The sequence below is a fragment of the Littorina saxatilis genome, linkage group LG2 (assembly GCF_037325665.1).
Source record: "Littorina saxatilis isolate snail1 linkage group LG2, US_GU_Lsax_2.0, whole genome shotgun sequence".
Classification (NCBI taxonomy): Eukaryota; Metazoa; Mollusca; class Gastropoda; order Littorinimorpha; family Littorinidae; genus Littorina; species Littorina saxatilis.
In genome coordinates, this window is record NC_090246.1 from 6644444 (window position 1) to 6671595 (window position 27152).

The window sequence follows — 27152 nt, forward strand, 5'->3', positions numbered from 1 at the left end:
GGAATATGTTTTTGCTATTTGACATTGATTTTGAAATGAGGATTTCTTTTACAGCGATATCGCGTGACATCCATTGAAGTAAGGTCCATGTTTATGGCTTTGGTCGGTACGGCATTCCGTCTTAGGTCGAACAACGTAAGGTTTAGCGTCAATTGTCTGGGTTTTGCATGAAAAAACCCGCTGTACTTTAGCAAAATCCAAACGTTCATGATATACTGATTGCATGCTTGACATACCTGAAATAAATTTGTTGAGTACTGCAAGTATTTATTTATAAGTTATGAAACGCTCCGGAAACCCCGTCTTGAGTGTGTGGACTTTTATCCGAAAACAGTCATCACTTTGTTTGCATACAGAGAAACGTTTTGAGCAAGGTCAAGGCCAGAGTGAGTTTTGATAAGCTTTCAGCGACAGACGGCCACACTTTCCAACGGAATAAAAGTTGCACATGTTTCTCTACTTTTAGCATAGCGAGAAAATTAACACCATTAACCCTAACCAGATGAAACTTTGAAGGTATTTGCACAACTATATCTTTGACTACATGCAAAGTCGTGAATTTAGTTTTTGTAAATCAACAAACTGGCTGTTTAAGAAAAATCCGGAAATGTCCATAACTTCTGAGCGAATGCTCACACTACTGAGAAGTTGTACTGGTATTTCTGGTACGTAAACATGGTTTCTTGAAAGTGTTAGAACAATCCATCAGACATTGCTGAAATGAGCGCTGCGTGTCATGCATCTGGAGCAAACTGACACAAAACCAGGTCCTGCTGTTTTTTTCATTTTGTCAAGTTTTGACTAAATGTTTTAACATACACGGGGAATCGAGTCGAGGGTTGTGGTGTGTTTGTGTGTGTGTCTGTGTGTGTGTGTGAGTGTGTGTGTGTGTGTGTGTGTGTGTGGTGTGTGTGTGGTGTGTGTGTGTGTGTGTGTGTGTGTGTGTGTGGAGCGATTCAGAGAAAACTACTGGACCGATCTTCATGAAATTTTACACAAGAGTTCATGAGAATGATATTCCTAGAACTTAAAAAAATAAATTTGTTGATAAATGTCATTGATGACGTTATATCCGGCTTTTTGTGGAAGTTGAGGCGGCACTTTCACACCCTCATTTTTCGATCAAATTGATTAAATTTTGGTCACGCAATCACCAAAGAAGCCCGGACTGTGGGATTGCATTTTTAGATCGGAAGCTTAATAGTTAAAGAATGAGTTTGGTCATTAAAAATGCTAAAATCTTATAAAAATTAAGATTGTAGTAATCTATCCAAACATTATTTCATCTTGTTCGTTATCATTTCCTGCTTCCAAAAATATATAGATATGCTATGTTTGGATTGAAAACAAGCGCAGGAAGTTAAACGTATAGAGAAGCAAGCTTTCCTGTTGAGCGCAAGCGCTACTGCGCTATACTGGCTTGTCACGTTCTGCACTCTTATTTCGTGAAAGAGCTTTATATAATGTGTTATGTTTGGATCAAAAGCAAGCTTGGAAAAGTCAAACTAGTAGAGAAAAGCGCACTTTCATGTGAAGCGCTTTACGCTACTGCGCCATACTGGCTTGCGACTTTCTGTGAGTGAACGTGTTGGCGAGGCTGCGGGGTATGTGGGACTATGTGACAACGCTGTTGAGTGTTGTCTAAGTGGAAAAATGCGGTGCGTTCAATTTCATTCGGTAAGTTCGACAGATTGACTAAATGTATTATTTTTGCGTCACGCGACTTGTTAAACTCTCAAACGGTTGACAGCCTCTTCAGCGAATATGGTGTGGTATCCGGCACGCAAGACAGCCATACAAAATAGGTAATCATAAAGTATTCATTTCTGTGTTGAAAGGTTTTTGTATTTGGCCTATTCTGAACCTTTTTAACAAAAACATTTTTTATTCGAACTATGATCTGTTTTGAGTAGATTTTGGGGTTACGGTCATTGGAGTGGCTGTCACGTGAGTTCTGTGAACAAATTCACCTTGTCAAAAGCTGTACCAAAAAGCCAAAGCTCATTCCTTTCCGGGCATGTTTTTTTTAGTTGAGGTAGAAACAGGCTCTTTGGCCATGTTTAGTTGAGGTAAAAACAGGCTCTTTGGCCATGTTTAGTTGAGGTAAAAACAGGCTCTTTGGCCATGTTTAGTTGAGGTAGAAACAGGCTCTTTGGCCATGTTTAGTTGAGGTAGAAACAGGCTCTTTGGCCATGTTTAGTTGAGGTAAAAACAGGCTCTTTGGCCATGTTTAGTTGAGGTAAAACAGGCTCTTTGGCCATGTTTAGTTGAGGTAGAAACAGGCTCGTTGGCCATGTTTAGTGAGTGTGGCAAAGTAAAATGGACATATAATCTGAACAGCTACAACTCAACGACGGTTTCGTGTCAACAGCAAGAACAATCAATTGTCTACCAAACACTGTTAATTTGGTCAGCTACCCCGCTCAGTAACGATGCCATGACATGCCGAACGGTATAGGTGTCCTTCTTTTTGATGTGTATTGTGTCACAGTGTGTAAGTGTGTGTGTGTGTGTGTGTGTGTGTGTGTGTGTGTGTGTGTGTGTGTGTGTGTGTGTGTGTGTGTGTGTGTGTGTGTGTGTGTGTGTGTGCGTGTGTGTGTGTTTTGAGTTGAGGTTTGTCTATGTTAATTGTACATGATTTATTGTGAGTTGTGCATCTACTGCATGGTATTGTCCATAAGTGGATAAAGTTTTGCTATAAGTTTATTGTTACGTTATTTTGATAGAACGTATATACATTTTATGTATTTGATGTTTAAATAGTATGGTTTTATTCATAGTTAATATGTAAAGCGCGGAACTGGTCGTAATTGCGCAGAATGTATTGTTTTCTGTTGTTCACAACCGGAAGTCACCATCGTTTAGGGGGCAGGGAACTCCCGTAAACCCTCGACCTGAGTGAAGTCCCTTTTGTTGTCTCGTCCGTTCAGGCACCTTCGACATATGTGATCAAGTATTCACTACTGCGACCCGTTCTTTGGTATTCCGTTACGAACACGGAACTAATCGCCGAATTGAATTGGTTCTCCTTTGTTTAATTTCTTCTGCTTTCATGAACGGACGAGAAACTAATGACAAAAAAGGGACTTCACTCTGGCGAAGGGTTTACGGGAGTTGCCTGACCCTTAGGCGATGGTGACTTCCGGTTGTGAACAACAGAAAACAATACATTCTGCGTTATTACTACCAGCCCGGTCTTAGTTAGGGTCCAAACTTTGTATTTCTTATTCTATTGAAGCCTTTATAAAAACCGAACCAAACTGTGCTAAGTTCGCCCGCCGAAAAGTTCCTTCTGCAATATGACTATCGGATGACGTCATAAATCAAATAAGAGCAAAGCCTACTTCTTCCAGTAAGGCCTTGTGAGCAAACTGGAATAAGAAAGGAATATGCACACTCAGAAGAAGTAGGAGAGAGAGAGAGAGAGATAGAGAGAGAGATAGAGAGAGAGAGAGATAGAGAGAGATAGAGAGAGAGAGAGAGAGAGAGAGAGAAAGAGAAAGAGAGAGAGAGAGGTACATGCAGCCTCGCCAAAAGTTGAAAAGAACATAGTTAGTTAGTTAGTTAGCTATTGTTTTTCGGGTCCAGCGGACCATAATAGGCCAAATCAGGATCCATGAAAAGAACATCAGAACCCTCCCGGTGCTGTTCGTGTGGTTTTAATGGGATCACATTGACATAATACCCTATGTAAGGTGACTTGTCCTATAATACCCTATGTAAGGTGACTTGTCCCATAATACCCTATGTAAGGTGACTTGTCCCATAATACCCTATGTAAGGTGACTTGTCCCATAAAACCCTATGTAAGGTGACGTGTCCCATAATACCCTATGTAAGGTGACGTGTCCCATAATACCCTATGTAAGGTGACTTGTCCCATAAAACCCTATGTAAGGTGACTTGTCCCATAATACCCTATGTAAGGTGACTTGTCCCATAATACCCTATGTAAGGTGACTTGTCCTATAATACCCTATGTAAGGTGACTTGTCCTATAATACCCTATGTAAGGTGACTTGTCCTATAATACCCTATGTAAGGTGACTTGTCCCATAATACCCTATGTAAGGTGACTTGTCCCATAATACCCTATGTAAGGTGACTTGTCCCATAAAACCCTATGTAAGGTGACTTGTCCCATAAAACCCTATGTAAGGTTACTTGTCCTATAATACCCTATGTAAGGTGACTTGTCCCATAATACCCTATGTAAGGTGACTTGTTCCATAATACCCTATGTAAGGTGACTTGTCTCATAATACCCCATGTAAGGTGACTTGTCCTATAATACCCTATGTAAGGTGACTTGTCCTATAATACCCTATGTAAGGTGACTTGTCCTATAATACCCTATGTAAGGTGACTTGTCCCATAATACCCTATGTAAGGTGACTTGTCCCATAATACCCTATGTAAGGTGACTTGTCCTATAATACCCTATGTAAGGTGACTTGTCCTATAATACCCTATGTAAGGTGACTTGTCCCATAATACCCTATGTAAGGTGACTTGTCCCATAATACCCTATGTAAGGTGACTTGTCCTATAATACCCTATGTAAGGTGACTTGTCCTATAATACCCCATGTAAGGTGACTTGTCCTATAATACCCTATGTAAGGTGACTTGTCCTATAATACCCTATGTAAGGTGACTTGTCCTATAATACCCTATGTAAGGTGACTTGTCCAATAAAACCCTATGTAAGGTGACGTGTCCCATAATACTCTATGTAAGGTGACTTGTCCCATAATACCCTATGTAAGGTGACTTGTCCTATAATACCCTATGTAAGGTGACTTGTCCCATAAAACCCTATGTAAGGTGACTTGTTCCATAATACCCTATGTAAGGTGACTTGTCCTATAATACCCTATGTAAGGTGACTTGTTCTATAATACCCAATGTAAGGTGACTTGTCTCATAATACCCTATGTAAGGTGACTTGTCCTATAATACCCTATGTAAGGTGACTTGTCCTATAATACCCTATGTAAGGTGACTTGTCCCATAAAACCCTATGTAAGGTGACGTGTCCCATAATGTAAGGTGACGTGTCCCATAATACCCTATGTAAGGTGACGTGTCCCATAATACCCTATGTAAGGTGACGTGTCCCATAATACCCTATGTAAGGTGACGTGTCCCATAATACCCTATGTAAGGTGACTTGTCCCATAAAACCCTATGTAAGGTGACCTGTCCCATAAAACCCATCAAATCGTTAAGCTATTTAGTTTCTTCGTGTGTTTTCTTTATAAGAAAAACATTTGGAGTTAAAATGATGAACTGACAGTCTGATGGACATAAACAACTAGAGGAAGCCGTCCTGAATTGAATTTAGCATCGACATTGTTTCGTGGACTGAGCAAGTTATACAGAGCCCCAACCAATCACGGCCATCGTAGAAAGAGACAGCAACTTGTGTTATTTGCTAGTGGAACAAGGGATCGTTACCTGTGATATTTGTCAGTGGAACAAGGGATCATTGCCTGTGATATTTGTCAGTGGAACAAGGGATCGTTACCTGTGATATTTGTCAGTGGAACAAGGGATCGTTACCTGTGATATTTGCTAGTGGAACAAGGGATCGTTACCTGTGATATTTGTCAGTGGAACAAGGGATCGTTACCTGTGATATTTGTCAGTGGAACAAGGGATCATTACCTGTGATATTTGCTAGTGGAACAAGGGATCACAACCTGTGATATTTGTCAGTGGAACAAGGGATCGTTACCTGTGATATTTGTCAGTGGAACAAGGGATCACAACCTGTGATATTTGTCAGTGGAACAAGGGATCGTTACCTGTGATATTTGTCAGTGGAACAAGGGATCGTTACCTGTGATATTTGTCAGTGGAACAAGGGATCGTTACCTGTGATATTTGTCAGTGGAACAAGGGATCGTTACCTGTGATATTTGTCAGTGGAACAAGGGATCGTTACCTGTGATATTTGTCAGTGGAACAAGGGATCGTTACCTGTGATATTTGTCAGTGGAACAAGGGATCGTTACCTGTGATATTTGTCAGTGGAACAAGGGATCGTTGCCTGCGGTTCCCACACCCACTGCGTCAGGAGTTGACCAGTGCAGAAGAAACAAGTGCGCGGAGAGAGACCATGCAAGAGGAAGAGGTTTACATGCAACATTTCATCCAACATGCCACGAACCAACGAAGAACGAACACCCCATTAAAGGTCATGCTTCAGTAATTTAATAATAAACATGGATCTGTAACCATCACAAACCTCAGCCAAACATAGACCATGCATCTGTCATGAAGAAAAGTTCCAGAACATGCCAGGAGAAAAACAGCCACGACAAAGGAGAAAGTCGGTACAGATGCACCGTGTGAGAGCAGACCATGCATCAGGACAGCCCGCAGTGTTTATCTACCCGGCAGTGCGGCCAGCCTCTCGTCGTTGGGACAAGTGAGGTCCTGCAGGGTGTAGGGCGAGCCGAACTCCAGCACCACCTCGTCGATCTCAATGCCCCAGGGGTCGTTGTCCATGGAGTGCTTCATCACCACGGAGATCACGTGACGCCCCTCAGCCAATGAGGTGGACTGGAAGGAGCCGGAGGACGTGTTGAACGTGTTCCAGTTGACGCCACGGTAACTGTTGTCCACCGTGAAGAACGTGCCGACCTGAACACACAAATGGAACGTACGTTGAAGCTGCCACAACACTCTACGTTGAAGCTGTTACAACGCTCTACGTTGAAGCTGCCACAACACTCTACGTTGAAGCTGCCACAACACTCTACGTTGAAGCTGCCACAACACTCTACGTTGAAGCTGCTACAACACTCGACATTGAAGCTGCCACAACACTCGACGTTGAAGCTGCCACAACACTCGACATTGAAGCTGCCACAACACTCGACGCTGAAGCTGCTACAACACTCGACGTTGAAGCTGCCACAACACTCTACGTTGAAGCTGCCACAACACTCGACGTTGAAGCTGCTACAACACTCGACTTTGAAGCTGCCACAACACTCGACATTGAAGCTGCCACAACACTCTACGTTGAAGCTGTTACAACACTCTACGTTGAAGCTGCCACAACACTCTACGTTGAAGCTGTTACAACACTCTACGTTGAAGCTGCCACAACACTCGACGTTGAAGCTGCCACAACACTCGACATTGAAGCTGCCACAACACTCGACGTTGAAGCTGCCACAACACTCGACGTTAAAGCTGCCACAACACTCGACGTTAAAGCTGCCACAACACTCGACATTGAAGCTGCCACAACACTCGACGTTGAAGCTGCCACAACACTCGACGTTTAATTTTTGCAGCAGAGAAACCGAGCCTAACACTTCATGCATTAACCTCTTTTTTACGCGTGCATAAGCGAACACCGAATTAAACAAAGCTGGCCTAATCCAAGGAAAAAGAGAAGAAAAGTAAAGGCTAGGTCAAGAAGATGTATCAGATGGGGCGAATGGTCAGAACCGCGAGGCGCCATTTTTCTCGGAATGCCATGCTGTGCTCGGCTCCCTTGAACATTGCATGGTCAAAGTTCTGAAGAATCAAATGAAAATGCCTCACCCAATGTACATGCGTCATTTCCTTACTGTCTGATGTTGATTCTGAATCTGTCCCTTTCTCTAGGACAAGAAAACGCGAGGTAACGTATGCTCAAACTGCAGTGAGATTGTTGCGTGAGAACATTTCAAATGTTAATATTCATGAGGTCAGGTGAGTGATTGGCTGCAAGAGGTTACGGTATGAGGTCATCTCAACATCAGGTCAGTCCAGTCTCCAGTCGGCTGTTCCATCAACTGAGTCGCAGGATCGCTTCGATAATTATGTTGGTCGAAATTAGCAGGCGATGAAACCGTTATTTCTAATTGTTGATGCTGATTGTTAGCTAATAATAGCCTACATGTGTTGAAAATAATATCAACATTCGACATGTTTATTATCATTTGCTGACAGTCAGCACGCCAGAACTAACGTATGTTTTCATCATTTTCACAACTTTTCATTCATAAGAGCTGGGTAACAAAAAAACAAACAATGTTCATAGGTAACAAATCGTCGGTTCTCATGGTTTCGGGAAGAAGGTTACATATGAATAATCAAAGGCAAAGCCAATGGAAACGCTCTATGTTTGTTCGCCCCTTCTCACTGGCGTTTCCCAGACAACGACAGTACGCACTCTCCAGACAACGACAGTACGCACTCTGTCGCAGTGTGAAAGCTCCGATCACGAAGGAATGTAAAGTCTGAACAAAAACCAAAACTACAACCAACTGACCACGGGCAAACGGAAAAAAAACACGTTTGAAATAACCACATCAAACCTACCAAACCAATAGCCTGTATATTTGCAAAGCGGCTGAGTGTGTTTATCTCTGGTTCGCGACGCGCATGTTGGGCGAACTTGCTTGTCGACACGGTTGACCCCTGACGTTCACACTTTCTAACCATGACGTAGAGATCAGATGATCGCAAAGCGCGGTCGGCTTATCGAAAAGCAAGGCAACAACCTTACATACTTGTTAAAAGTTTGACAATGTCATCAACTCCAAACACAGAAGACAACAACTGTGACTAGCTTGGACTGGCTTGGACTGGCTTGGACTGGCTCACCTACTGAGAACAATCGTCACGCTGCAGTGAGGCCCTGAACGCGTATTCTAAAGTTAGGTGTACAACATGGCTCCCTGTTTATGATTTTGCACTTTCTTTTGCACAAACAAAACGATGACAAAAACGATGTCTGATGGCTTGTTGCCATAGCAGCTATCATGTTATTCTTTGGGGAGCATGTCGCCTTCTGTTTCATCTGTATGAACATCGGTCTTCGGCCTCGGTCGGTAAAGATGAAACAAAAGACGATATGCTCCCCTCGGACCCATAAAGAAGTTGTCATTAACAACCCATCAAACATCTTATCCGATTTTATTGCGTTTATCTTTGAGAATTTTATGCTTGGTTTTTCTAGTAAACAGCAGTGCAATCAGGCCAAGCGTGTGCGGGACATGAATATCAAGCGCTTGAGGAACGTGGAGTAAAACCAGACCCACCTCCTCGTTGTCAACCACCACGCTGCCCTCCTTCATCCAGCCGTCACTGGAGAAGCGAACACTGGTCACGTGCACCTGGTCCGCTCGGGGCAGACAGATGGCGAACTCCAGACTATCGCCGTCCCCCTCCAGCCACACAGCCTGCTGGCCCGCGGCCTGGGACCGCCAGTGGATGTTGCGGGGGTTGTAGCCCACGGCCGCCTCTGCCTGGAACGCCAGTACCCTGGAGCCACCGGGAATCTCCTGGCTGTGGCTAGCGCCCAGCATCACCGCCATCACCGCTAGAACACACCCAGTCCTCGCTCCGTCACTCGGGCACATGTTGGGACGCTCACTGGGTCCTCTCCGTGCTGTGCGAAACACCTCTACCTCTGCCACGCTGCTTTCCACCACAAAGCGAAAATGCCACAAGAAGAGAGACGAAAAGTCGAAACGATACTTTCTTGCAGCAATGTGGGAGATTTGAAATGGTCCTTCGTTAAATGCGACCCTCTCGCAGGTGTGGTGTTTGTGAGGGTGTAGATCTCCAGCCAGGTGGTAAAGGTTGTGTGGCTTATATATGCATAGAGACACGTGCAGCTCGCGAGGCTGGAGACAGCGTGTGTTTACCCCGGCATCCCACACGTGGCGCTGATTGGACACCGCTAGTCTCGCCCCCCCCCCCCCCCGCCCCGCCCCCCCCCCCTCACTGCAGGTAGATGTGCAGCACGCTCTTACCTGAGTCCTGCTGTTTTAATTGCTGATCCGAGTTGCGCCATTTTTGCGACAACTGGGAGTGGGAAGAAACTGTCTCCAGTAACTGTACAAGTCACGATGGGAGGGGGAAGAAACTGTCTCCAGTAACTGTACAAGTCACGATGGGAGGGGGAAGAAACTGTCTCCAGTAACTGTACAAGTCACGATGGGAGTGGGAAGAAACTGTCTCCAGTAACTGTACAAGTCACGATGTGAGTGGGAAGAAACTGTCTCCAGTAACTGTACAAGTCACGATGGGAGTGGGAAGAAACAGTGAGTAACTGTACAAGTCACGATGGGAGGGGGAAGAAACTGTCTCCAGTAACTGTACAAGTCACGATGGGAGTGGGAAAAAACTGTCTCCAGTAACTGTACAAGTCACGATGGGAGTGGGCGGAGGATTAGCAGCTTTCGGTGTATGTGTGTGTGTCGGGGGGGGGGGGGGGGTGGGTGGATGGGTGGGTGGGTTGGTGTGATAATATTTGTGTGTGTGTGTGTGTGTGTGTGTGTGCGTGCGTGCATGTGCGAGTGTGGGGTGGTGGTGGTGGTGGACGGGGGGGGGGGGGGGTTGTGTGTATATATAAATTATGTGTGTGTGTGTGAATATATATTTGTGTGTGTGCGTGCGTGCACAACGATTCCTACAACATTTCCGGACATATGTTTATGGAACTTGGCATGTGATTTCTCCTAGATAGAACACCGATACTCTTTTGTCATTGTGATCCATAGATGTCTCGGATCACGTCATATCCGGCGTTTTACAAAACTTGAGGCGGCACCGTCGCGCCCTCATTTTACGATCACGTTGACTCATCCAGAATATGGGATTGCATTTCAGGTCAGAAGCTTAAACATGAGTTCATTAGTTTGCTCATTTAATTGTCGTACAAATCGAATTTTAACTTACAGACTCAAAAATGATTGCATTGTATTACTCATCAGTTTCTGAATCCAAAAATACAAAGTTATGTGATGCTTATTCTAAAATGTGCTCAGAATTAAAGAATATTGGTTTGTGTTTATTAGGTGTTGTGTCGGCATGATGCTTCATCGAGACCAACTCGACCCGTCTCGGCCGGTTTCGGCTAGCCTGATTTCAGTAGTCTCGATGTGATTACAGAGTCGATCGTTTCGTTTCAGGCCGACAGGTTGACTGAATGTTTTAATAGCGCTTTATGCGACTTGTTTTTAGATGAGACAGTCTTGTTTGTGAGACTTGATGAACACCATCACGATTCTGTGCTTGTGCCTCTTGAATGGGGCGTGGATGTGTTAGGGTTAGGTATGCATAACTGCACAAATACTTGACTTTTTAATTGACTTCGATTTGTATAAACATTTGAACTGCAACTACTTGTTCTACTAATTTAGTGTATACAGCACCGATATTCACACAAACATATTTTCGACATGCGCTTGTGTGCGCGGGGGCGCGTGTGTGCATTTTGTGTTCTAGTCTATGATTGTTTGCATTGAAGCTGCGAGGTGGGGTTTTTCTCGCACGTTGTTTATTCTATTGTGTTGTGTTACACTGCGTTACACTTTAAATGTGAATTTTCTTTTTGCTCACATTGTCAATGAAACTAGAGCCGATCAGAACGACTGATGTTTGTATTGAGTGACTGTGTTATTTGGTGTTGATAGAGTCGCGATTCAATGCAGGCCGAGCCAACAGGGGAGTGTGTGTATCCTCGCACCGAGCGCCTCACTTCACATTGTCACCTCGCTCACACAGCCCGGGTCGCCACGCGAGGCATGTGTCACGTCGGGTCCTCCCCGCTAAAGTAAATGGAGGAACAATTCCCAACACGAGGACAGGGATGCTGAAATAGTCGGGTAGACCGCGAGGCATGCGGCGCTGTGGGGTGTGTTGATCCCTGAATGCAAAACTGGACGACTCGCCGGGCTGAGGCAATCCGGGCCAATGTTTGACGCCAAGGGTCACATGTTAATTCACGCAAATGAGGGGTGGGATCGGTCTCCATTCAGACCACACTGCAGTAGTGTACCCACTGGCATTTCAGTTCGCCCCTCATTGCACGATTACATTTAATCTAACAATGGAGGACGATGATGACGATTTGCAGGAGTGTTTCTCACAGTGACCAGTGGCGTGGAAGTCGCCATTACTGTGACTGGCCTCGGCTTAACCACGGAAAACGAAGGCTTCCGGTTTTGCCTCCGGCCCAACGCTTTGTATTTTTGCAAAAATTACTCTCGCCTTTAAATTGTTCTCCCCCCCCTTTACCACCCTCCCCTCCCCTCGCCCCACCCCCCCCCCACCGCCCACATCTCCACTTACTACTTTCCTACCGGCCACCCCTGTTTTCAAAATGCAGACCACACTAACAATCTGGCGTGTTGTTTACCGTTTCAATATTTCCGTGTGACAATTCGAAGAAACAAATGAACAGAGAAAAATGAAGAAGAATGATAGGAATGATAGGAATGATAGGAATGATACGAATGATAGGAATGATAGGAATGATACGAATGATACGAATGATAGGAATGATACGAATGATACGAATGAGTTAAAGACACATTTCTTTCTTATTTTCTGTCCTCCTTTCTTTTTATGAAATAAAAAACCCAATAATACTTTTTCTTACAAATATTGTCTTTCTTCGTTTATTCTCTCTAAACTGAAGACATTCGCTCCCTCTTTTGCTTTTTAATCGGAGTTGTTTGGCTCATCTACTGTTTGACTTTTCTTTAAACAATGTTGTATTGAAACCATGGAGTTGTTTGGCTCATCTACTGTTTGACTTTTCTTTAAACAATGTTGTATTGAAACCATGGAGTTGTTTGGCTCATCTACTGTTTGACTGTTCTTTACACAATGATGTATTGAAACCATGGAGTCGTTTGGCTCATCTACTGTTTGACTGTTCTTTACACCATGATGTATTGAAACCATGGAGTTGTTTGGCTCATTTACTGTTTGACTTTTCTTTAAACAATGTTGTATTGAAACCATGGAGTGCGTACGCTTCACTTCTTTAAAAAGAAACCAAATCCGGTCATTCGCCCAACTGACGTGTCCAAAAGATTAACAGCACTTTTATTAAGAACTGATTTAAATCTGGTATTTTAGGTCAACAATTATTTGTTTTTTTAAATTCTTTAAAATCTTATTAATTTATTCATAAATGATTTGTGTGCAAAAGTGTGATATTCTATATTCACGTTTGATTAATGATCTTATAAATCAGGGTTTAACGCCCTTTATTTATGTCTTGAACAACTTTAAAAAGAAAGTAAATAGAAGCTTGTATGACCAGTATATCCATAAATGGTTTACACAAATTGGAGAAAAAAAATGTTTTGGAATTATCGAATGTTTAAAGATATTTTTACATGTGAAGACTATGTCACACACCTGCCATATCAGCAATGTGTTTCAATCATGAAGTTTAGAACATTAAAAAACAATTTGCCTGTACAGAAAGAACTTTATCTTAATATCCCGAGGTCAGAAAGAATTTGCACCAAATGTGTATCACAAGACATAGGTGATGAATTCCATTATTTATTTGTCTGTGATTTTTTCAAAGAAGAAAGAGCTGAGTTGTTACCACCTTACTATTGGAAAAAATCTAATGCACTTAAATTTAAAAAGTTGTTTGCTACTAAGAAAAAGAAGTTGCTAAAGAATATTTTGGACTTTATTAATAGAATGTGTAACAGCTTTTCATAAAAAAAACTATTATTTTTTCCCCCCTCCATTTATTTACTATATTAGCATATATCATGATTGTATTGATTGTATTTATTGTTCAAAATGCCCCCATGGGTTATGGACTAATAAAACTTGAACTTGAACTTGAACTTGAACTTGTTTAATTAATGATTTTATAAATCAGGGTTTAAAGCCCTTTATTTATGTCTTGAACAACCCCTGAACTTATACAAAGACTACGTTTTAAAAATGTCATGTTACTTTTAGTTAGTTTTCATCAGGGGTAGATTAAAAGCATGTTTTCTGTCAAAATTAATAGGGAGTAGGGTTAGTAAACACACCCGAGTTCAAAATTAAGCGCGTTCAGGAGTAAATATATTTACTCTACTTAAAGGGAAACCTTACTTTAAATGTAACACAGTTTTAGAAATTTGTTAACGCATTAACGCCTTTAATTTCATGTTTCTTTGTGTTTTATGCTTGAAATCAATTTTTTCCTGCATTTTACCAGCAAAGTAACTGTGTTTTGTATTCTGTTTTGTTCCGCTATCAATGTACTTCCGGTTTGATCATTTGATTATTGACTTGTTTACATGCGAACAGTAACACCTTAGTTATTTCTTTCGTAGTGTTTTTGTGAAAAAGTCTGATACTTATCTTCAAATTTCAATCGTTATCCCAGAAATTGGCACGTAAAGATATATTTTGTTTGTTATTTGTGGCCTTTATACTACACTTGAACTGACACAAATATTCACTTTTACAAGGGTGAGATTCCAGCCTTAGACAATATTTTACGTGATTTTTGTTGTTGACCAAAATATGACATTTTACATATATTGTGATAGTCAGTGTTCTTTCGAGACCGCGCCACCTTCAGTTTATGTCGTGCGGTAGCGATTGAGCATTATTATATTAGAACAAGGTGCATGTCAGCTCGCTGTGGGTGTGCACAACGAGGAGGTGGCGAACAAGAAGAGATGTATGATGCACAGATGCCAGTTTAGAGAATGTAAATAGGAAGTGTCTATTATGTCTCTATTTATTGCGTTGCATTGATGTAGGTTGTACACAAACACGCGCACGCACGCGCATACACACACGCGACCCACGCACACACAAACACAAGAAACCACGCACGCACGCGCACATACACACTCGCACACACACACACACACACACACACACACACACACACACACACACACACACACACACACACACACACACACACACACACACGCGTGCGCACACAGAATGAAAGCAAAAGTATCGTGATTTCCAATTATTTAATTCAAGGCACAGAAAAGAAGTTCAGAAAAATACGTGTGAGAAGGGCGTTTGCTCTCTCTCTTGTCATTGACACTCTCTCTCTCTCTCTCTCTCTCTCTCTCTCTCTCTCTCTCTCTCTCTCTCTCTCTCTCTCTGTCTCTCTCTCTCTCTCTCCCTCTCTCTCTCTCCCTCTCTCTCTCTCTCTCTCTCTCTCTCTCACTCTTGTCAAGAAGTTTTGGGAGTAAATATCGATAATAATTTATCTTGGACCCATCATGTTAGATCGTTGTGTAAAACCATGTCGAGGAAAATATATTTGTTGAACAGAATAAAACACTTTCTTGATCCACACTCAAGGCTATTATTTTATAATGCATACATACAAACCATCACGGATTATTGTTCGACCATCTGGGACTCAGCCAGTGCAAATATTTTAAAACCACTGTATAGTCTACACAGACGAGCACTAAAATCAGTTCTATTAAAACAATCCAGTCTTGTTTTCGACGATTATAAAAAACTTAAGATTTTGCCCTTAAAAGAAAGATTTAAATCAAATAAAGGCGTGCTCCTTCACAAAATCCTTTCCGGCCATGCACCACGTGCTTTCATTACAAAATTTAAAGCCAAACCAAGCCGAAAATTCAACGTCCCCATTCCGCGGATAGATCTCTTTAAATCAAGTGTGGCAGCGTTTTGTGGAATTCTCTCCCGGAATCAGTTCGAGTCCCAACAAGTCTCAATACTTTCAAAAAACACCTCTCATTACATTTAATGTCAAATTACGAAAAGTCACAGTGATGGAAGACTTCGTTCTAATTATTTTCATATTGATCATATCTGTCCATAAAGCATCAGTCCTGTGAATAGTTTTTCTGTCTTTTTTTTAAATTTTTTTTTACTGTCATGCTTATCTTTTGTAATTGTTTTACGTTTGTATATAATTATATGTATTTAAGATTAGAATAGTCCCTCTCTGGGCGAGGGCTGGTTGAAAAGAAGCTCGTTTATATTGCTTATGCCACAACCCTCGTAAAATAAAATTTGATTTGATTTGATTTGATTTTATTTGATCTCTCTCTCTCTCCCTCTGTCTCTCTCTGGCTCTCTCTCTCTCTCTCCCTCTCTCTCTCCCTCTCTCTTTTTCTCTCTCTCCCTCTCTCTCTCTCTCTCTCTCTCTCTCTCTCTCTCTCTCTCTCTCTCTCTCTCCCTCTCTCAGATTCATTACGCAAGCAATGTTTGTCATGAAAGTAGTGATTTCCCCCACGAACTGTGTTGATACGGAAATGCAGGTAAACGGAAGTATTTGTCCGATTGGAATGACGGACATTTCAAATTCCTGCGGCCATGATTGTCAACCCGCTTGACGTGCGTAAAGCACGCAACGCCAGGATGGGATATAATTATGCTGTCTATTAACAGTCCTGGCCACAGACGAGTCTAGAGAATTAAGTGTATGGCGCTGCTAGGTACAGTCCTGGCCACAGACGAGTCTAGAGAAGGGTATGGCGCTGCTAGGTACAGTCCTGGCCACAGACGAGTCTAGAGAAGGGTATGGCGCTGCTAGGTACAGTCCTGGTCACACGACGGTCTAGAGAAGTGTATGGCGCTGCCTGTGATGGTCCTCCAGGCGTCCGTTGAGTGGATAGGGTCCGTGCGGTCAGCCCTGATGAGCGCCTCGGCGTCCAGCCTGTCATTAGAGCAGGGCAGCAGCACTGCACACAGCGGACTGGTCAGCTGTGGGTCAGTGATGGGGTCAGCGAGGGGCTGTGGGTCGTCCTGCTGACTGATGAAAACAGTGGTCACGGTTGACTTGAGTGCAAACACCACGGAGCGACGGCCAAACGTCACGCTGGTCATCGTCATCCTGACCTCGCCTTGACCTTCGTCCACCAGCTCCACCTCGTCAAGGTCACTGTCGGGGGAGTCAAGGTCGGGGTCACGAGGGCCGAGGACGAGGGAGGTCTGCTTGGCGGGGTCCTGTCTGGTGAAGAAGTAGCAGCGCGAGGTCTGGTCCAGCATAACACGGGGCAGGTAGGCCCCCTGGCTCAGGTAGGACATGACAAGTCTCGTGGCCTTCACCTCCCGCTTCCTGCCGCCCTGGGTCGTTGTGACCTTCATGGGCTTTAGTCCGGGCTGCGTCACGGCCTCCACCACGTAGTCCTGGGTGCGGGACACCACCCTCTTCTTCTCACCCCCACTGAACCACCGGCTGGTCTCTGGCCGCTGGTCGTTGCCGGTGTGGCTCACGTTGAGGGTGTAGGTGGTAGCGTCAGACCCGAACACGTCGAACCGGTAGCTGCCCTGGTGGCAGGAGTAGTAGCTGTTCTTCACCACCGTGATCCTGCCCGGCCGCGGGCAGCTGAAGGTGAAGAGCTCTTCTGTGGGCGTGTTGCTCTCTGTGGGCGTGTTGCTCGATGTGGGCGTGTTGCTCGTTGTGGTAGTGGTGACGTAGGCTACGTCACCGTTCGTGGCAAGAGTAGCGGTGGTGGTATCACTCTCTGTAACTCTGGCAACCTTTGTGAGGATGTTGTCGCCGTTTGTCGCACCAGTGGTTTTCGTGTCACTGTCTGCAGCATTGACGGTGGTGTAATCTTCGGTGAAAGCGTCTGTGATGGTGTGATCCTTTATGGCAGTGGCGGTGATGCCATCCTCATTAGAGGTTGTAGTGATGATGTCACTTTCAGTAGTGGTGGTGATGACTACCTCACGGGTGGTGGTGGCGGTGGTGGTTTCACCAAGCGTAGCAGTGGCCGATGTGGTGCCGCTCTCTACAGCACCGGTTGTGGCATCTCTCTTGGCTGTCGGAAAATTAAGTATTCCATTAGTTTATTTGGAAACCATTGACCCAAACGGATACAGATAGAAAGACGGGATGAAGCACTTATTTGTAGTGCATAGTGAAGTACTTGTTTCCTGGCACAAACTACATAAACTAATTGTCTGTTTCCAAACACTGAGTGCATCCATAAAAAAACAGGTTAAAAATATAAAACAATTCAGCAAACGGTGGCTGCAACTGTCCCAAATGGGTAATCAACGGGGGAAGAAATGAATCCTTAAACTAGTGCAGTCAAAAACCAAACACGGATTTTACTTGAGCCACAATAAAAGACGATCAGAGTTAAAAACACCACCGGAGAAGAACAAAAAGTGATTAAGTTTAACAGGTTGAGCCCTTCTGAAAGGTCATGCAAGGATGGAAACACATACTAGAGGTACGCTGTAACGCACCTCCACTTGTAGCCAGCTTCTCCTCCCTGGGACAGGTGAGGTCCTGCAGGGTGTAGGGCTTGCCGAACTCCAGCACCACCTGGTCGATCTCAATGCCCCAGGGGTCGTTGTCCATGGAGTGCTTCATCACCACGGAGATCACGTGACGCCCCTCAGCCAATGACTTGGACTGGAAGGAGTCGAAGGACGTGTTGAACGTGTTCCAGCTGAAGCCAAAGTTACTGTTCACCACGGTGTTGAACGTTCCCACCTGTTCCACAGTCAACAACACAGTGAACAACACAGTCAACAACACAGTGAACAACACAGTCAACAACACAGTCAACAACACAGTGAACAACACAGTCAACAACACAGTGAACAACACAGTCAACAACACAGTCAACAACATAGTCAACAACACAGTGAACAACACAGTGAACAACACAGTCAACAACATAGTCAACAACACAGTCAACAACACAGTCAACAACACAGTCAACAACACAGTCAACATTATAGTCAACAACACAGTCAACAACAGTTCTACTTCAGATGCCCACCTGTTCTGCACAGACAACAACACTAACCTGACTGACGGACAGTTCTACTTCAGATGCCCACCTGTTCTGCACAGACAACAACACTAACCTGACTGATGCCCTCCTGTTCCACACAGACAACAACACTAACCTGACTGATGTCCTCCTGTTCCACACAGACAACAACACTAACCTGACTGATGCCCTCCTGTTCCACACAGACAACACTAACCTGACTGATGTCCTCCTGTTCCACACAGACAACAACACTAGCCTGACTGATGCCCTCCTGTTCTACACAGACAACACCACTTACCTGACTGATGCCCTCCTGTTCCACACAGACAACACTCACCTGACTGATGCTCTCCTGTTCCACACAGACAACACCACTTACCTGACTGATGCCCTCCTGTTCCACACAGACAACAACACAAACCTGACTGATGCCCTCCTGTTCCACACAGACAACACCACTTACCTGACTGATGCCCTCCCATTCCACACAGACAACAACACAAACCTGACTGATGCCCTCCTGTTCCACACAGACAACACCACTTACCTGACTGATGCCCTCCTGTTCCACACAGACAACACCACTTACCTGACTGATGCCCTCCTGTTCCACACAGACAACACAACTAACCTGACTGATGCCCACCTGTTCCACACAGACAACAACACTCACCTTACTGATGCCCTCCTGTTCCACACAGACAACAACACTAACCTGACTGATGCCCTCCTGTTCCACACAGACAACAACACTAACCTTACTGATGCCCTTCTGTTCCACACAGACAACAACACTAACCTGACTGATGCCCTCCTGTTCTACACAGACAACACTAACCTGACTGATGCCCTCCTGTTCTACACAGACAACAACACTAACCTGACATGCCCTCCTGTTCCACACAGACAACAACACTCATCTGTCTGTGATGCCCTCCTGTTCCACACAGACAACAACACTCACCTTACTGATGCCCTCCTGTTCCACACAGACAACAACACTAACCTGACTGATGCCCTCATGTTCCACACAGACAACACCACTAACCTGACTGATGTCCTCCTGTTCTACACAGACAACAACACTAACCTGACATGCCCTCCTGTTCCACACAGACAACAACACTCATCTGTCTGTGATGCCCTCCTGTTCTGCACAGACAACAACACTAACCTGACTGATGCCCTCCTGTTCCACACAGACAACAACACTAACCTGACTGATGTCCTCCTGTTCTACACAGAAAACAACACTAACCTGACTGATGTCCTCCTGTTCCACACAGACAACAACACTAACCTGACATGTCCTCCTGTTCCACACAGACAACAACACTAACCTGACTGATTCCCTCCTGTTTTACACAGACAACAACACTAACCTGACATGCCCTCCTGTTCCACACAGACAACAACACTCACCAGACTGATGCCTTTCTGTTCTGCACAGACAACAACACTAACCTGACTGATGCCCTCCTGTTCCACACAGACAACAACACTAACCTGACTGATGTCCTCCTGTTCCACACAGACAACAACACTAACCTGACTGATGTCCTCCTGTTCCACACAGACAACAACACTAACCTGACTGATGCCCTCCTGTTCCACACAGACAACAACACTAACCTGACATGTCCTCCTGTTCCACACAGACAACAACACTAACCTGACTGATTCCCTCCTGTTTTACACAGACAACAACACTAACCTGACATGCCCTCCTGTTCCACACAGACAACAACACTCACCAGACTGATGCCTTTCTGTTCTGCACAGACAACAACACTAACCTGACTGATGTCCTCCTGTTCCACACAGACAACAACACTAACCTGACTGATGCCCACCTGTTCCACACAGACAACACCACTAACCTGACTGATGTCCTCCTGTTCCACACAGACAACAACACTAACCTGACTGATGTCCTCCTGTTCCACACAGACAACACCACTAACCTGACTGATGTCCTCCTGTTCCACACAGACAACAACACTAACCTGACTGATGCCCTCCTGTTCCACACAGACAACAACACTAACCTGACTGATGTCCTCCTGTTCTACACAGACAACAACACTAACCTGACTAATGCCCTCCTGTTCTACACAGACAACAACACTAACTTGACTGATGCCCTCCTGTTCTACACAGACAACAACACTAACATGACTGATGCCCTCCTGTTCTACACAGACAACAACACTAACCTGACTGATGTCCTCCTGTTCTACACAGACAACAACCGGCACGGTTGGCCTGGTGCACGGTAAGGCGTCCGCCCCGTGATCGGGAGGTCGTGGGTTCGAACCCCGGCCGGGTCATACCTAAGAATTTAAAATTGGCAATCTAGTGGCGGCTCCGCCTGGCGTCTGGCATTATGGGGTTAGTGCTAGGACTGGTTGGTCCGGTGTCAGAATAATGTGACTGGGTGAGACATGAAGCCTGTGCTGCGACTTCTGTCTTGTGTGTGGTGCACGTTATATGTCAAAGCAGCACCGCCCTGATATGGCCCTTCGTGGTCGGCTGGGCGTTAAGCAAACAGACAAACAAACAAACAAACACAGACAACAACACTAACCTGACTGATGTCCTCCTGTTCCACACAGACAACAACACTAACCTGACTGATGCCCTCCTGTTCCACACAGACAACAACACTAACCTGACTGATGCCCTCCTGTTCCACACAGACAACAACACTAACCTGACTGATGCCCTCCTGTTCCACACAGACAACAACACTAACCTGACTGATGCCCTCCTGTTCTACACAGCCAACAACACTAACTTGACTGATGCCCTCCTGTTCCACACAGACAACAACACTAACCTGACTGATGCCCTCCTGTTCTACACAGACAACACTAACCTGAGTGATGCCCTCCTGTTCCACACAGACAACAACACTAACCTGCCTGATGCCCTCCTGTTCTACACAGACAACACTAACCTGACTGATGCCCTCCTGTTCCACACAGACAACAACACTAACCTGCCTGATGCCCTCCTGTTCCACACAGACAACACTAACCTGACTGATGCCCTCCTGTTCCACACAGACAACAACACTAACCTGACTGATGCCCTCCTGTTCCACACAGACAACAACACTAACCTGACTGATGCCCTCCTGTTCTACACAGACAACACCACTAACCTGACTGATGCCCTCCTGTTCCACACAGACAACACCACTAACCTGACTGATGCCCCCCTGTTCCACACAGACAACAACACTAACCTGACTGATGCCCTCCTGTTCCACACAGACAACAACACTAACCTGACTGATGCCCTCCTGTTCCACACAGACAACAACACTAACCTGACTGATGTCCTCCTGTTCTACACAGACAGCAACACTAACTAACAGTATAGCAGCTAAACACTGGGACCCCCTTGATGTTTTAAGTACAGTGTTTATATACTTCAACCAAGAAACAAATGTTGAAAATACAGTATTTTAGTGCAGGAACTTAACAATGAAACATATGGTGAAAATACAGTATTTCAGTGCAGGAACTAAACAATGAAACATGAAAAGTAAGGATGAATATAGTGCAAGTGGATCAATAACGTGTGTGTTGGGTCTATAGTCTTTGAAGTCGAAAATGCATTTTGTTATATTGGAAGCAGCTTGACCACGTCTGGGAACTTTCAGAGTCTCGCTTAAAATGTAAGGTAGCAGTAACACTCCTCATTGCGTTACAATGATTACAAAATACATGTACTTTAGAACAGAAACAAGTCGCGTAAGGCGAAAATACAACATTTAGTCAAGTAGCTGTCGAACTCACAGAATGAAACTGAACGCAATGCAACGCAGCAAGACCGTATACTCGTAGCATCGTCAGTCCACCGCGCACGGCAAAGGCAGTGAAATTGACAAGAAGAGCGGGGTAGTACTTGCGCTGAGAAGGATAGCACGCTTTTCTGTACCTCTCTTCGTTTTAACTTTCTGAGCGTGTTTTTAATCGAAACATATCATATCTATATGTTTTTGGAATCAGGAACCGACAAGGAATAAGATGAAGGTGTTTTTAAATTGATTTGGACAACTTAATTTTGATAATAATTTTTATATTTTTAATTTTCAGAGCTTGTTTTTAATCCAAATATAACATATTTATATGTTTTTGGAATCAGAAAATGATAAAGAATAAGATGTACGTAAATTTGGATCGTTTTATAAAAAAATATTTCTTTTACAATTTTCAGATTTTTAATGACCAAACTCACTCATTAGTTTTTAAGCCACCAAGCTGAAATGCAATACCAAACCCCGGCCTTTGTCGAAGATTACTTGACCAAAATTTCAACCAATTTGGTTGAAAAATGAGAGCGTGACAGTGCCGCCTCAACTTTCACGAAAAGCCGGATATGACGTCATCAAAGACATTTATTGAAAAAATGAAAAAAACGTATGGGGATTTCATACCCAGGAACTCTCATGTCAAATTTCATAAAGATCGGTCCAGTAGTTTAGTCTGAATCGCTCTACACACACACACACAGACAGACAGACAGACACACACACACACACACACACACACACACATACACCACGACCCTCGTCTCGATTCCCCCCTCTACGTTAAAATATTTAGTCAAAACTTGACTAAATATAAAAAGTATAATAGAAGTGTAAAAGTGTTTGTTGTTTTTGTTTAGTTTTAATTTTTCCTCCACAAGCAAACCGGGCAGTGGACTATGTTGGGCGTGGAATGCAAGCCCAAACTAACACATCTTTGTCGCCAATAAAACAACAATCAAAACACGAAATGGCGCAAGAATGATGACGTGCGAGTGACGATGAAAAAGACCCACCTCCTCTCCATCCACACTGACGGCTCCCTCCTTCATCCAGCCGTCACTGGAGAAGCGAACACTGGTCACGTGCACCTGGTCCGCTCGGGGCAGACAGATGGCGAACTCCAGACTATCGCCGTCCTCCTCCAGCCACACAGCCTGCTGGCCCGCGGCATGGGACCGCCAGTGGATGTTGCGGGGGTGGTAGCCCACAGCCGCCTCTGCCTGGAACGCCAGTACCCTGGGGCCACCGAGGACGTCCTGGCCGTGGCTCGCGCTTAGCATCACCGCCATCACTAGAACACATACAGTCCTCGCTCCGTCACTCGGGCACATGTTGAGATTCCGGCAGTAATCTGATGCTCCTGTACAAAGTACTCCTCTCGCTGTTAGGCCAGGCCTACTTTCCTCCGAAAAAGGAAATGCCACTGGAAAGATTTGAAGGACAATTTCTTGCTGCAATCTCAGCCGATTTTTTCCTTCCTAAACTGAGATCCAGTCAGTGAAAAGCGTGTGTTGTTGAGAGTGATATTGTTCATGCAGGCGGGAAAGGCTCAGTGGCTTATATAGGCCTAGAAACACGTGCAGCTCGTGAGGAGGGGTCATGCTGTGTTTACCGCGTCATCCCACACGTGGTGCTGATTGGACACAGCTCTGTTTCCTTCACCGTCACCACTGCACGGCCCTGTCACCCACTGCATTCTGTGTGCCGCCCTTTTCCTTGCTTCTCTAACCCCAGCCCCCCTAACGACACCTTTGAAGTGGGTGACACGACTACTTTCTTTTCTCTTCACAGTAATGATAAAACCCCAGCGGAGCCAACGCAGGAGTGTCCCAGTTGTATCACAAAGTGGCCGCTGTCAAATGTCTCATCGTCTGCCCACTCACCCTCGGTTACAACAGAAATGTGTCTATGTTTGGTTCTTCCCGTAATGTACACTGAAGAACAATCCCGAAGATTAGAGATGTTTGAATGCCACTTGCGACCAGAAAACGTGCGGGTGTGAGGGTGTGTTCACCAGTGGGTGTAAAACTTGGCGACACGTTGCCCCGGGTAGGAAATCAGACATAAGGTTTGGCGTGAAAGATTGCACCCAACAGTAACCAAATGGAGAGTGGGACTGACAGAATATAGAACTTTAGTTAGGCCTACCCATGGGTTTGTGTTTTTGACTTCTTCCTTGCAGTCAAAAATCTCAGTATCTTTCAGTAGTTTCTGTACATGGTAAAAATCTCAGTATCTTTCAGTATTGTCTGTACATGGTAAAAATCTCAGTATCTTTCAGTAGTTTCTGTACATGGTAAAAGTCTCATTATCTTTCAGTAGTTTCTGTACATGGTAAAAGTTTCAGTATCTTTCAGTAGGTTCTGTACAGGGTAAAAGTTTCAGTATCTTTCAGTAGTTTCTGTACATGGTAAAAGTTTCAGTATCTTTCAGTAGTTTCTGTACATGGTAACAATCTCAGTATCTTTCAGTAGTTTCTGTACATGGTAAAAGTTTCAGTATCTTTCAGTAGTTTCTGTACATGGTAAAAATCTCAGTATCTTTCAACACTTTCTGTACATCGTAAAAGTTTCAGTATCTTTCAGTAGGTTCTGTACATGGTAAAAGTTTCAGTGTCTTTCACTAGTTTAGTTTGACTCACCTGAGCAGCATGACCTGAATATGCAGCTCGTTTATATGACACTAGATGAATACCCGCTTCGCCGGGTACGGCTTCGCCGGGAAGAAGTCGAGCTGAATACCCGGCTGCGCCGGGGACCCGGCTGCGCCGGGTGTACGCCGGCTTCGCCGGCGCACCGCACGAAGGAAGGGAGATAAACGCGCAAAACACTGGAGAAGAGTAATACCCGGCTTCGCCGGGACAGTGACCTTCTAAAAATAGTATAACGGGAATATGGATTGAGCGTTGTCGACAGTGACCTTCTAAAAATAGAAACGGGAATATGGATTGACGCCACACGAAGGAAGGGAGATAAACGCTGAAAACACTGGAGAAGATAAGGAAGAGTTACTGGGAATGGATCCAGAGAAAAACCAAAATCGGTTCAGCGCTGCGCGCTGAGAGCACGTGTTGAAATATCTCATCGACCAGGTTGTGTCCAGGGTGTACCTGAATATGGCCACCACATTTGAAAGTGATCCATCGAGAACTTTGGCCGTGCATCGCGGACACACACACACACACACACACACACACACACACACACACACACACACACACAGACACACACACACACACAGGCACAAGTCGTATATAGATATACAGATAATGACATTTACAGAGAGAGATAGGGAGGGAGAGAGAGGGAGAGGGGAAAAGAGAGAGTGGGAGAGAGAGAGAGAGCCTGAAAGGGAGAGAGAGAGACACACAGAGAGAGACAGAGACAGAGAGAGAGAGAGAGACAGAGACAGAGAGAGAGAGAGAGAGAGAAATAGACAGACAGAGAGAGAGAGAGAGAGAAATAGACAGAGAGAGAGAGATAGAGAGAGAGAGAGAGAGAGAGAGACAGAGAGAGAGAGAGAGAGAAAGAGAGAGAGAGGGTGGGGGGACAGAGAGGGGGACAGACAGAGAGAGACAGAGACAGAGACAGAGACAGACAGAGTTGAGGCTGAAACGCACGTGTATGAGCAATGAGTGGTGTAGGAGGGGTAGACAGTGACTGCGACTCATCCAAACCTCAATAGTCTGGTTCGGATCATGTATGTTTCTTTTTGATAGATACACAATGAAAGCCACACAGCCTGGCCCTTGTCATAGATTACAGGACACATTCAGTCTTCATGTTTTCCCCATGTTTTGTCAGATGAAGACAGGGCAATAGTCGGGGTCCTAGTTTGCCTCTCAGTGTCCGCAGTGCATCACAAGTTGTTGTCACCACTCCTGGAGTACACTCCTAGTTTGCCTCTCAGTGTCCGCAGTGCATCACAAGTTGTTGTCACCACTCCTGAAGTACACTCCTAGTTTGCCTCTCAGTGTCCGCAGTGCATCACAAGTTGTTGTCACCACTCCTGAAGTACACTCCTAGTTTGCCTCTCAGTGTCCGCAGTGCATCACAAGTTGTTGTCACCACTCCTGACTACACTCCTAGTTTGCCTCTCAGTGTCCGCAGTGCATCACAAGTTGTTGTCACCACTCCTGAAGTACACTCCTAGTTTGCCTCTCAGTGTCCGTAGTGCATCACAAGTTGTTGTCACCACTCCTGACTACACTCGCCTGGGCGCACCTTTCAATGAAGAGGAAAGTGCTACATCTAGCTTCTGTAGAAATTAGCTTTTCACAGTGGCGTTTGTATTTACTTGTCATGGAACTTGGATTTTGTTTTATTGACGTTGCTCTTTCTAACCCTCCGCCACCACCGCCTCAACCTCAACACATTCAGCTTCTGCCCCTGCCCTGCACGAAGCGTATGGTGTCTACTTCATTGCAACACTACGATCATCAATTTCCTTTCCTTGGCTTCATTACAACACTACGATCATCATGTTCCTTTCCTTGGCTTCATTACAACACTACGATCATCATTTTCCTTTCCTTGGCTTCATTACAACACTACGATCATCATTTTCCTTTCCTTGGCTTCATTACAACACTACGATCATCATGTTCCTTTCCTTGGCTTCATTACAACACTACGATCATCATTTTCCTTTCCTTGGCTTCATTACAACACTACGATCATCATGTTCCTTTCCTTGGCTTCATTACAACACTACGATCATCATGTTCCTTTCCTTGGCTTCATTACAACACTACGATCATCATTTTCCTTTCCTTGGCTTCATTACAACACTACGATCATCATGTTCCTTTCC

General features: G+C 44.7%; 3 protein-coding genes across 3 annotated transcripts; 1 reads left to right on the plus strand and 2 right to left on the minus strand.

The window, feature by feature from the left end:
- Positions 1–6202: 6202 nt before the first annotated feature.
- Positions 6203–9588, minus strand: LOC138958081 (uncharacterized). Its single transcript, XM_070329144.1, has 2 exons — positions 9050–9588; positions 6203–6650 (listed from the first exon to the last, which is right to left on the minus strand). Exons 1-2 carry the CDS (start codon positions 9368–9370, stop codon positions 6393–6395), a joined length of 579 nt encoding a protein of 192 aa, XP_070185245.1. The 5' UTR covers positions 9371–9588; the 3' UTR covers positions 6203–6392.
- A 6286-nt stretch (positions 9589–15874) lies between these two features.
- On the minus strand, positions 15875–20238 carry LOC138960479 (mucin-22-like). Its single transcript, XM_070332385.1, has 7 exons — positions 20232–20238; positions 19900–19959; positions 19482–19585; positions 19065–19121; positions 18816–18911; positions 17979–18228; positions 15875–17545 (listed from the first exon to the last, which is right to left on the minus strand). The coding sequence occupies exons 1-7, from the start codon at positions 20236–20238 to the stop codon at positions 16308–16310; spliced, it is 1812 nt and encodes a 603-aa protein (XP_070188486.1). The 3' UTR covers positions 15875–16307.
- A 453-nt stretch (positions 20239–20691) lies between these two features.
- LOC138960480 (uncharacterized) lies at positions 20692–21896 on the plus strand. Its single transcript, XM_070332386.1, has 2 exons — positions 20692–20776; positions 21133–21896. The coding sequence occupies exons 1-2, from the start codon at positions 20692–20694 to the stop codon at positions 21894–21896; spliced, it is 849 nt and encodes a 282-aa protein (XP_070188487.1).
- Positions 21897–27152: the final 5256 nt, after the last annotated feature.

Coding starts and splice junctions, on each gene's coding strand:
- LOC138960479 (XM_070332385.1), bottom strand. Junction 19,122..19,481: donor AACAGGAGGGCATCAGTAAG/GTGAGTGTTGTT, acceptor TGTGTGGAACAG/GAGGGCATCAGTCAGGTAAG. Junction 18,229..18,815: donor AACAGGAGGGCATCAGTCAG/GTAAGTGGTGTT, acceptor ACTGTGGAACAG/GTGGGAACGTTCAACACCGT.
- LOC138960480 (XM_070332386.1), top strand. CDS start 20,692: ATGACTGATGCCCTCCTGTTCTACACAGACAACAACACTAACCTGACT. Junction 20,777..21,132: donor CACAGACAACAACCGGCACG/GTTGGCCTGGTG, acceptor TGTTCCACACAG/ACAACAACACTAACCTGACT.
- LOC138958081 (XM_070329144.1), bottom strand. CDS start 9,370: ATGTGCCCGAGTGACGGAGCGAGGACTGGGTGTGTTCTAGCGGTGATG. Junction 6,651..9,049: donor TGGTGGTTGACAACGAGGAG/GTGGGTCTGGTT, acceptor TTGTGTGTTCAG/GTCGGCACGTTCTTCACGGT.